Raw genomic sequence first — 12,056 nt, 5'->3', positions numbered from 1 at the left:
GCTATCTTGATAAAATGTGCCCATAATGCGTACATAGTAAGGCTTTAGTGCAGCTGAAGCATATCTAAATGATAAAATTTTAAAATCTTTTTTGTGAGTAAAATTTACATACTGTAAAATACACAGATCTTAAGTGTACACTTCAGTAACTTTCGATAAATAAATGTACCTGCATAATCACTATCCCAACCAAGATATAGAACATTATTATCACCCCAAAAAAGTTCCCTTGTAGTCAGTCCTCAGCCCTTATTGGCAACCACTGTTCTGATCTCTGGGACTATTGATTAGTTTTGCCTCTTCCTAAGCTTCATTTTAAATGGCATCATACAGTATATACTACTTTGTGTTTGCCTTTCACATAAATCAGGTTTTTGAGATATTTTTTTCTGTGTGGTTATATATATTGTTCATCATTTTTTGTTGCTGAATAGTATTCCATTGTATGAATCCATCATAATTTGTTTATCCATTCTTCTGTTGATGAATATTTTGGTTGTTTCAGTTTGCTACTAATATGAATAAACCTGCTATAAACTTTCTTGTAAAAGTCTTTTTGTATGTGGACATATGTTTTTACTTCCCTTGGTAAATACTTAGGGATGGAGTTGCTGGGTTATAGGGAGGATTATTTTTAACTTTGTAAGAAACCACAACCAGAAATGTATGAGATTTCCAGTTCTGCTTCCAACAGTCAGTCTTTTTAATCTTAGCCATTCTAGTGGATGTGATGATATTTCTTTAATTTGCATTTCCCTGATGACTAATGATGTTGAATACCTATTTAGATGCTTTTTGGTCATTGTCTTTTTAAGTCCTTTGCCCATTTCAAGTCTGTTCAACTCTCGTGCACACTTTTTATTGCCTATATTTTGTTTTTTTATTATTAATCTTTAAGTGTTCTTTCTGTATTGTAGGTACAAATCCTTTGTCAGATACTTGTTTTGCAAATATTGTCTCCCAGTCCGTGTTTCCAGTGTTTGGACCTTCTGTAGTACATTTATAGTACTTCTTTTCAGATTAACAATTAGACCCATTACTTTAAATTTAGAGGTATTTCACTTAAATCCATATTTAAGCATATTATTTGAAAATGTAACTGACATGCTATTTAGAAAGTTTATCTTTGTGGATATCCTATACAATGTTATAATTTTTGCTTTAAATAGTTGTCTTAAATAAAGAGAAGGAATAAAAAATAGTCTTTTATATTTACTCACATATTGATTATTTCTGGTATTCTTCATTCCTTCCTGTAGATCTGAGATTAATCTGGTGTCATCTCCCTTTAACCTGAAGAATTTCCTTTAGCATTGTTTAGTGCAGATTTGATGATGAATTATCTTAGTTTTTGTTTACCTGAAAATATTTTTATTTTATACTCATTTAAAAAAAGCTTTTTTGAGATACAATAAAGATATGATAACAGTCACCTGTTTTAAGTGTACAGTTCAGTGATTTTTAGTACATTTATGTGCAGTAATCGCCACAGTCTAATTTTATAACCTTATGCCTATGAGTACTCACTCCCTATTACACTCCGCTCTCCCCTGCCCATCACTAGGCAACAGCTGATTTACTTTCTGTGTATAGATTTGCCTCATCTGGACATTTTATATAAATGGAATATACAATACGCGGTTGTCTTTCACTTAGCGTAATGTTTATGAGGTTCATCTGTGTTGTATCATGTATATTTCCTTTTTATTGCTGAATTTGTATTCCATTGTATGGTATCCCACATTTTATTTATTCATTCATTAATTGACATATGTTGGGTTGCTGCACTGCTTAGTTATTATGAGTAATGCTGCTATGAACATTTGTGTACAAGTTTTTGTGTAGACATATGTTTTCATTTCTCTTGGGTAGATAGATAGGGGTAGAACTGCCATCACCCTCACTTTTGAGGAATACTTTTGCTGGATATAGCATTTGAGATTGATTTTGGGCTGTGCTGAGTGGCTTGTGGGAGTTTAGTTCCTTGACGAGGGATTGAACCTGGGCCCTCGGCAGTGAGAGCATGGAGTCCTAACCACTGGACCGCCAGGGAATTCTCATGATTGCTTTTCTTAAAAGCACGTCAAAAAATGTCCTTCCATTTTCTTCTGGCCTCTATTGTTTTTGATGAGAAGTCAGCCATCATACATATTGTTCTACTACCCCTGTGTGTAATGTGTTGATTATTTTTCCCCCTAATGTTGCTCTGTTTCTTTTTATCTCTGGTTTTCAGCAGTTTTATTATGATGTTTTCCTTGTGTTTATCCTCCTTGGAGTTTGCTGAGCTTCCTGGATTTGCAAATTATTATTTTTCACCAAATTTGGGAAATTATCAGCCATTATTTCTTTAAATATTTTTTCTTCTTGATTCTTTTATTTTTCTGGGACCCAATTAAACATATGTTAGACCAGTTATTAGTGTTCCTGAGTTTCCTGAAGCTTTATTCATTTTTTCCCCCTAATTAAAAAGAAAAAAAACCTGTTCTCTAGATAGGATAATTTCTTTTGATCTTTCTTCAAGCTTACTGTACTTTTCTTCTACTGTCTCTAATCTCCTACTGAGCCCATCTAATTAATTTTAAATTTCAAATATTATAATTTTCAGTCATAACATTTACATTTTAAAGTTTCTACTGAGATTCTCCGTTAACTCAGTTATTTTGACCATGTTCCTTTGTCTTTGAATGTGTTTATACTGGCTGCTTTAAAGTCATTGTCTGCTAATTTTCAATATCTGAATTATGGGGGGGTCTGTTTCTATTGACTGCTTTTTTTTCCTCCTTGAAGATAAATCACATTTTTTCTGCTTCTGTAAAAGTCTAGTAATTTTTTTTTTTAAACTATACAGTTGACCCTTGAACAAAACAGGGGTTAGGGGTGCTGACCTTCTGTGCAGTCAGAAATTCATGTTTAACTATACATTGGTCCTCCGTATCTGCAGTTCTGCATCTGTGGGTTCAACCAACCATGGATTGTGTAGTACTGTAGTATGTATTTAGTGAAAAAAATCCACATATACGTGCATCTGCATAGTTCAAACCTGTGTTGTTCAGGGGTCAACTGTATATTGGACATTGTGGATGATACATTATAGACACTCTGGATCAGTTATCTTCATCTGAAGAGTGTTACTTTTTGTTCTAACAGGCAATTAAAATACTGACTGATCACCCTGAAATTGTGGAGATTTGGTTTTATACTTTGTTGGAGTGTGTGGAAATCTCAAGGAAATCCCAGAGATTTACTAATCTCTGACCTGGTGGAACTCAAGTTCCAAAATGCCTTGCAGGGGATAGCAGCTGAAATCTGTTTAGTACTTCTAGGCTTCCAGATATTTTTTTCTGCTGAGGTCCTTGGGATCTCCTTCATGCTTGTGCTGTTCAGGGATTAGTCAGGATTTAAGAGAGTTTATATTAGTGTTTGGGGCTCCCTCTTGTGACTTACCCCATTCCAAGATTTCCCCTTCAGTTTCCAGCTGCTCTTGTCATCCTGAACTTCATCCACTGATACCTGAAGCCAGAAAGACTGATTTTTTGCTCAAGTTTTAGCTATCCTGCACCACAGGGACTCACTTGGCTGGGAGTGAGAGGTTAGGGGATTCTTCAGGGGGAAAAGCTGTATTAAAGTGGATCTTGCTCATGGTGTTTTCTTTCAAGGGGTAAATGCCCTCCAGTTTCTGCCTGCTTTTCAGCACTCTTTAGTGCTTTAAAATAGTTTTTTTTCCCCTTTTCTTTCTGGAACTTAAGGTGTTCCTGAATCATCACATCTGAACATACTCTCTTTGTTTTGAAAATTTGCGCAGCATGCTGTACCCTTATATAGTTTTTTATGCATGTGATTTTTCTCCTTCCAGTTATCTATTGCTGCATACAGACAACTCTAGAACTTAGTCGTTTAAAACAGCCATTTTATTATGCTTACAGTTCCTGTGGGTCAGGAATTTGGAAAGGGCATAGCCAGGATGACATGTGTCCGCTCCGTATACCTGGGGCCTCGTCAGGGAAGTCTTAAAATGTGGGAGTAATGCTAATAACTGGAGCAGCAGTCACATCTGGCAGGTGGCGGCTGGGCTGCCACCTGGAACCGTGGGCCAGAACACCTCTACGTGGTCTCCTCACAGCACTGTGGCCTTGGATTTTTTACAAAGCAACTCAGGGCTCTAGTGTTAGTGTTCCAGAGAACCACCTGCAAGCTGCATTGTCTTTTATGATCTAGTCTGAGAAGTTGTATGGCAGAGTTACATAGCATCACTTTCTCTACTTTATCGGTGAACCAGCCTTTATTGTTGGCCTAAATTCAAAGGTAGAGACATAGATCCACCTCTCAATTGGAGAAGTGTCAAAGGCTTTGCAGACACTTTATTTTTTTTTTCCAAATAAAAAATACTTTAATTTTCTTCTTTATGGTCACAGTAACTTTCTGAGTCAGAAATTTGACACACTGTTATTCCCACATGTGAGGTCTTGAGATACAGATACTTTTTAGTTATTTGCCCAAGGTCAGTGACAAGTGCAGACCCCTAATTTTCATTCCTGAATGTCTCATTTTCAGTAATGCTGAGTTAAATATATGAAAACAAAACAAGGAAAATATATTTCTGTAGTCCACTCTTACCCTTGGTTGAATGGAATCTCCTTAGATACTGTGAGCCCATGACAATATTGAAATGGAAACTTTCCTGTGGCCTTTTTTTTTTTCTTCATTTTAACATCTTTATTGGAGTATAATTGCTTTACAATGCTGTGTTAGTTTCTGTTGTACAGAGCTGATCGCCCTGTGCTGTGCTGCTGCTTCCCACTAGCTATCTATTTTACGTTTGGTAGTATCTATATGTTGATGCTACTCTCACTTCATCCCAGGTTCCCCCCAACCCTGCCCCATGTCCTCAAGTCCATTCTTTATGACAGACATGTTTAAAACCTCCATGCTCATTTAACAAATAGTAAGCTCCTTCTGTGTCCTAGGACAGTCTTATGTATATCTCAATAGATATTCATTGTAGTATTGAATTTTTCTTCTTAACTATAGTAGATTTAGACCTAAAGTTAAATTTGTGTTTAAAGCTTTAAGAAAGGAGTAAGATATTTCACTTCTTAAAAACATTTCCTTAGATCGATTTTTTTTGTCTTTTTATTTGTAGAATATAGTATTTAATGAAAAGTCCATGCTTAAGTGGTGAAAATGGCAGGCTTCCTAGATAATTTCCGTTGGCCAGAATGTGAATGTATCGACTGGAGTGAGAGAAGAAATGCAGTGGCTTCTGTAGTAGCAGGTATATTGGTAAGTGAAAAAGCCTGGTTGGTGACATTTATACCTCACTTTTTGCCCTGAAAATTAATCTTGATTCCTTTGAACTGTGAATACCCATGATAATACAGTTTTTGAAGGCAGTAGTTTTTTAACTAAATTATGTAATATGTATCATTCCTTTAGGATCCTCAAAGGCTCAGAATTTGATGTAACTAATAATATTGTTGTGACTCATTGAAATTCAGGATGTGCAGACAGTAGTAACAACCTTAGGCTGCATTAGAACTGAAGCCCTGCAGCCCTTTAGGGAAGGGTTGCCATCTTCATACCCTAGCTGCAGCACAGGCAGGAAGCGAGAGGAAGAAATTTGTGGAGGAAACTACTGCTTAATTTTCTTTCCAATATTTTTTAAAAAACTTTTTATTATTGAAAATATCAATAGTATACACAAAAATAGAGAGAATGGTAGAGAGTCCTCTCTAACCCCCTGTACTTATCATTGAGCTTCAAAAAAAAGTCAGATCATGACCAATCTTGCTTTAGCATTCCACCAAGCACTCCCTGCCCCCACTGCACTTTTTGAAGCAAATTTCAGTATATGTTCCACTTAATTTAAATTAATCTTTTCCAGTATATAGTTCTATACCTGAAGTTCAATAGAAAAGATAAATAAAGAAATAAAGTGGAGCAGGAGCTAAAGATATTGGGGTGGCCAAAAAGTTTGTTCAGGTTTTTCCATAACATCTTAGAATTGTGAAGCAGTGTGCGTGCAGAATTCTTTTAGGTGTTTCCAAGTTTTTCTTGCTCTCTGTGGTCACCTCGCCTGCACTTAATTTGTCTATGAAATTCCTTAGTAACTTGTCTACTTTAGTTCTATTCAGCTTAGTTTACATAGAAACATTACATTTTGCAAACTCATGTTTAGTCAGTTTTGCAGTATTTAATCAAATTACATAATTAAAATTATAGCAAGCGTAGATATTTTTTGGAGACATGGCAGCTCATTTGTGGAAGCAAAAGTGCTTGGGCATATTAAAAAAGAATGTTCCACATTCTTTTTAATATGAACGAGAGAGTGAAACACATCAGGTAATCAGGGAGCTGGTTAGTTGGAGGTTAGTTAAGAGAGCTTTGGTTGTATATAATTTTATAGTGGATAAAAGAAGCAGGTAATTCATTCCTAGGTAATAAATTTTTCATCTTGCATTAAGAGCAGAACTTGAATCTTACACGGATTTGATTAGATTCACCTCATATGCTATAAAGAATAAGTAAACAAGGGATTCTTGTTTTTTATATTTCAACATCTAAAACTCAAAGTAGACATATTTTATGTTTCAATTATATGGTCCATAGAAAACATGGAATGTTAAGGAACAGTATCATGCTAAGCCAAAGTATTAGTGTTATTTTAATGACATGGGTTCTTTCTCAAGTTTTTTACAGGTTGGTGGATAATGATTGATGCAGCCGTGGTATATCCTAAGCCAGAACAGCTGAACCATGCCTTTCACACATGTGGTGTATTTTCCACATTGGCTTTCTTCATGTAAGTATGAAGGTAATTCTCAATTCAAGATTATTTTTCTAAAAACATTTTTTCCTCAAAGTTTAATGCTATCTGGAATAACTTTTTAATTTCATTGATTGATTCTTCTTTAACATGATAACTATATGTGTGTATATCTATATTGCCATTTTATTAAGATTTTTTAAATCAAGAATGAGTGTTGAATTTGGGGGGGAGAGATTAATTGGGAGATTGAGACTGACATATACACACTACTATATATAAAGTAGATAACTAATAAGAACTTGCTGTATAGCGTAGGGAACTCTACTCAGTACTCTGTAATGGCCTATATGGGAAAAGAATCTAAAAAAAAAAGAGTGGATATATGTATATGTATAACAGATTCATTTTGCTGTACACCTGAAACTAACACAACATTGTAAATCAACTATACTCCAATAAAAAATTTTTTAAAAAAAGTGTTGAATTTAGTCAGATAATTTTATTATACTTTATAAAGATTATCATGTGATTTTTGTTCTTATATTTGTTAAACTGACAAATTACTATGTTTTATAGATCTTAAGATTTTTTTTGTATTTTAGTATCTTTGAATATCAGTGTGCTTCTTGTAGTCATTGGTATCTTATAATTCATAATATTTTTTCCTTCTTGGCAGTATAAAAAAATAATGGTGCATCTTAAAAATCATTGGCATCTTAGGTTTAATGAAGTATGTTATATTTCTAGATTTTTTAGTAGGAAGTCATCCTTGAATACTCTAATACATTCAACTTTTTTTTAATCCTTTTTAAAATTTATTATTTTTATTGGAGTATAGTTGCTTTACAATATTGTGTTAGTTTATATTGTACAGCAAAGTGAATCAGCTATACGTATACATATATCCTCTCTTTTCCAGATTTCCTTCTCATTTAGGTCACCACGGAGCACTGAGTATCTAATACATTCAACTTTTACCATGGAGTATTATTTTTTTTAAGTGTGTCACTTAACTGTATTTGCCAGTATTGGAGGGAGGGCAGGACTGGCCTTAAATGAGATTGATCTATGACTTTCCTTTTTTATTAAATCATATTTAGGTTTAGCCATTATCTCACTTCATAAAAGAGTTTGGAAGCTTTTCATGGATGTCTTTTAATAATTTAAAAAAATATGTTAAACATTAAGATTACGTAATTTTCTTATACTGTCAGGAGCTTCAAAAAGGTAAATTGTAGAAGATGGAACTAGTTATATTCATTCAGGATGCTTAGAAAAGACAATTCCTGCTACAAATATACCTGCTCTAACAAGAATGGAAAGAGAAGCTGAATAAAGTATGCCTATTTATTATACCAAATGTTCTCTGAATTTGAGAAATGGATGAGAGAAAATCACTTGACTTTTAACACAAAGAGAAACTTTTGAACTCTTGGTTATAATGAGAACCTTAAAATGGGGTAACTCATGGTGGGTCATTCATGTATAAATATAAAATAAAATAGACAAAGAACTCAGAAAATTGGTCTCTTTCATAATCTTTGGAGACAAGTGATAGTAATCCCTTAAAATTAAGTATGTTTTTGTTTGATGTTATTATAAATGGAAATGTTTTCTTAATTTTGTTTTCAACATATTTATTACCAATATATAGAAAACATTGATATTTTAAAAAAATTAAGTATGTTTTCTGGGTGTGCTTTAGGAAAATAAGACTAGCATAGTATTTCTATCCACTAGGGTATTTAAATTAAAAGATAATGTTCAGTTATTCAGATACTGGCTTTAGATAAGAAATGCTTCCCTTCTAAATGATATATAAATATCTCTGAATATTTTAGCAGCATGAAAGCTTATTAGATGATTTTGTATTGTTCTAGGATAAATGCCGTGTCCAATGCTCAGGTGAGAGGTGACAGCTATGAAAGCGGCTGTTTAGGAAGAACAGGTAAGGGCACTTTGAGTTGTTAATGTATGCTGGCAAAAGAGGGATTTATCAGCAGAAAAAACAAAGCCTCTAGTGAGTCTTTATTTAGGGATGATTAATGATTATGTAGGATTTTAAAAAATTTACTTTTAAAAAAAGTTTCTGTGTTATTTAAAACTTTAAGAAAGTTAAAGTTACTGCCAGAGGTTACTGGTTTTTGTCATGTTATATTGCCTATAGTATATAGATAAAATGTAACCATGCAAAATCAATGGATCTTGACTGTTCCTGTGTTAATGATGGATTTATTCTTATCCCAAATGTTGGCCAATACTGTTACTTACAAGATGGCTGACCGTGATTACTGAACAGCAAAGTATGGACACATTAAGAGATCAAACCTAGGACTACAGTGTTTTCACATTCAGTTCTGATCACCTGAGTAACCACCCATAGGCTACAACAGAAGTATTTCGAAGAAGCATGCTGTTTGTTTACATATACATATTTTTCTGAGTTTGAATTTTTTTTGGTTTGTCATCCAACAGTATTTTCCTTTTGTTCAGATTATAACACATTCTATTAGAATCCAGGGGTTTGTTTTCAGTGGAATTTCCATGCTGTATATAAAAAGCTCAGGACTAGACATTCTATTTCCAGCCTTTAAGGACTAGGAGGGGTGACTTGTGGTTATAGCAGGAATTTGGAGTAGGTGGGGGAGGAAGTTTGAAGGATGGTTAAGAATAATAGCAAGTACTTGTAGAATACTTAGTGTGTACCAAAGACTGTCCTGAATGCTCTACACATATTAACTCAATTAATTGTCACAATAGTCCTATAAGGTAACCACTCTTGTCCTCAGTTTTAGATTAAGGAACTTAAGGCACAGAGAGCTTAAGTAACTTGTCCAAAGTCATAAAGCAAATAAGTGGTGGGACCAGGATTTGAACACTGACAATCTGGTTCCAGAGCCCATGCTCTTGGCCACCATGCTATGTTTGTATCCAGTCGAGAATCATTTAGTCTCTTTGTCTACAGTATCATATATATATATATTTGTCAGTGTATTTGAGGATAACTTATATAAAATATAAAATAAAATTCAATTTAAAGCGTACAGGTCGATGAGTTTTGACAAATGTATACAGTTGTGTAACTGCCACTACAATCATGATATAGAATATTTCCATTACTCCAGAAAGTTCCCTCGTATCTCTTTGTAGTTAATCCCCTTTCCCCCACCTCCTGGCCACCACTCATCTGCTTTCTATCACTGTAGTTTTGCCTTTTCTAGAATCTCATATAAATGGAATCATAAAGTATCATAAGACATTAAACCAAATCAAGGAGCTGATGAGCTTAGCTTTAAAAAAAAATTCTTTTTTTTGTAAGAACACTAAACATGAGATCTCCTCTCAACACAATTTTAAATGCACAATACCATATTGCTAACTATAGGCACAGTGTCGTACAGCAGCTCTCTAGAGCTTATTCATCTTGTGTAGCTGAAACTTTATACTCATTGAGCAGCAACTCCCACTTCCTCCTCTCCTAGCTCCTGGCAACCACTACTGTACCCTCTGTTTCTATGAATTTGACTCTCTTAGATACCTCGCATAAGGGGAATGGGCCTTAATAAAGAAGGAAATCCTGCCATATGTGACAACAGAGGTGAACCTGTAAGACATTATGCTAAGTGAAATAAGCCAGTTACAGGAGGACAAATTAGCTTTCTTTTGTACCTGACACTTTAAATGCTGATGCACATTTTATAATTTCACTTCCATTGTGATCCTTGAAGAATTGGAGAGAATGGGAATAGTGATAAATGACAGATGAACCTAAGTTAAAAGTGCATTGTGTGTGTCTGTGCATGCATGTCTACACACACATGCATGCCTTGTGCCCCAGCTTCAGCAGGTAATGTCAGGAATGAGTGAGAATAAAGAATAAAAAAGCATGTATTAGCAAGTGATGTTGTGCATAGAGCACACATTAACGTATTTGATCATTTTTCTTTCAAAAATATTCCACAAGCATTGCTGTGGATTATGTTACTATTATCTATTTTCCGTAGAAAATTTCATTGTAACTTACCCAAAACTTTTTAGCTTAAAGGTAGAACTTGTATGTGCCTTGGGTCTGTCTGGTTCCAAAGCCCATACTTTTTACTCTCAGTAGTGACTATAACATTTTATTCCATGATTATTTCTTACCCAGTTAAAATTCACAGTCAGTTTACGTCAGTTTACATTTATGCGTGGTACCTTTAGTGCAAGTTCTGTCTAGTGCTTCAAAAATTCAGGGCAAACTATCTTGTAGGCATGCTCAGCTCTTGCCACACTAAGCTTTCATACTACTTAAATGGTTTGTGTGTAATTTATTCCCATTTAATTCCCAGAGGAATTTGCAGGAAAGTGTTATTAACGTAATAAATATACTACAAATGGAACTGTTAAATAAGAAGGAACAGGAACTAGGTAGAAAGAAGATCATGTATTGATACTCAGACTCTAGGACAAAATGGATACTCTTAATTATTAACCTTGACTCTGAGCTTCCTGGTAGTCAAAGCAAAAAAGGGAAAACGTTACAGTTTTTTATTTTTCCCTAAACAAAAGTGTACTTATTTTTCGAGGGAAGTTTTTTTCTTGTTCAGTTTTGTTAAAAAATTTTTGTGTGGTCATATATAAAGGACATGAAGGAAAATAATTACAAGGATTTTTGATACTTCCTTTCATTCACTTTAGGTAAAAGCTGTGATTGAATTTGGAGGATGTTTTCCTCCAAGGAAGTAAACATTGTTGTATATTTCTGGAGATCTGCTTAGTATTATAATAAAACTTAGATAACCTAGGGACCCATTTCTCTCAAATATAGCTGTTCTACTCATTCTGAGCTTTGAGCTTCCTGTATATCTGGTGTCTAAAATATATGAATTTCTGTTCAGTTAGTAACAGAATATCTGAAATTGAGGCAAATTTAGCTTTCTATTATGGAAATTGGCTTGGATTTTATTTTCACTTCAGGGGAGCTATATTCCCCTTCCATAGGGTGACAGGCTGTCAATATCTGTGATCAGGGTCTGGCACAAATGCTAACTTGCTTTCCTAAAAATGTATTGAATCTACTCAGGTGTCCAGATGATCACTTTATTGAGATTCTGTTGTATAACTTCTAAAATTCTATACAGTAGGGGGTTGAAGAGATACTTTTGTCCTTGAACTTTTCAAGGGTATGTGGTACAGTTTGGCTGAATAAGAGAGATTGAATATATGGTTGCTGTTAGTACCATGTTGAGTAGTACCATGATATTAATGTTGATGAAAAGGGGTCATATGGTCCTTATTCATTTGCATTCTC

The 12,056-nt window shown here is 34.3% G+C and overlaps 1 protein-coding gene across 1 annotated transcript in view; it reads left to right on the top strand.

Annotated features, from left to right (window-relative positions):
• TMEM50B (transmembrane protein 50B) overlaps positions 1-12,056 on the top strand; it is a 34,980-nt gene that overhangs the window by 14,583 nt on the left and 8,341 nt on the right. The window contains exons 2-4 of the mRNA XM_065876523.1: positions 5,141-5,280; positions 6,687-6,799; positions 8,647-8,714. Of these exons, the coding sequence (XP_065732595.1) occupies positions 5,182-5,280; positions 6,687-6,799; positions 8,647-8,714 (280 nt within the window). The 5' untranslated portion in view covers positions 5,141-5,181. The remainder of the gene's footprint in view (positions 1-5,140; positions 5,281-6,686; positions 6,800-8,646; positions 8,715-12,056) is intronic.

Source organism: Phocoena phocoena, chromosome 4 (genome assembly GCF_963924675.1).
Source record: "Phocoena phocoena chromosome 4, mPhoPho1.1, whole genome shotgun sequence".
NCBI classification, from domain to species: Eukaryota; Metazoa; Chordata; class Mammalia; order Artiodactyla; family Phocoenidae; genus Phocoena; species Phocoena phocoena.
The sequence above is the reverse complement of the archived record's forward strand: the minus strand, read 5'-3'. Positions and strand labels throughout refer to the sequence as shown.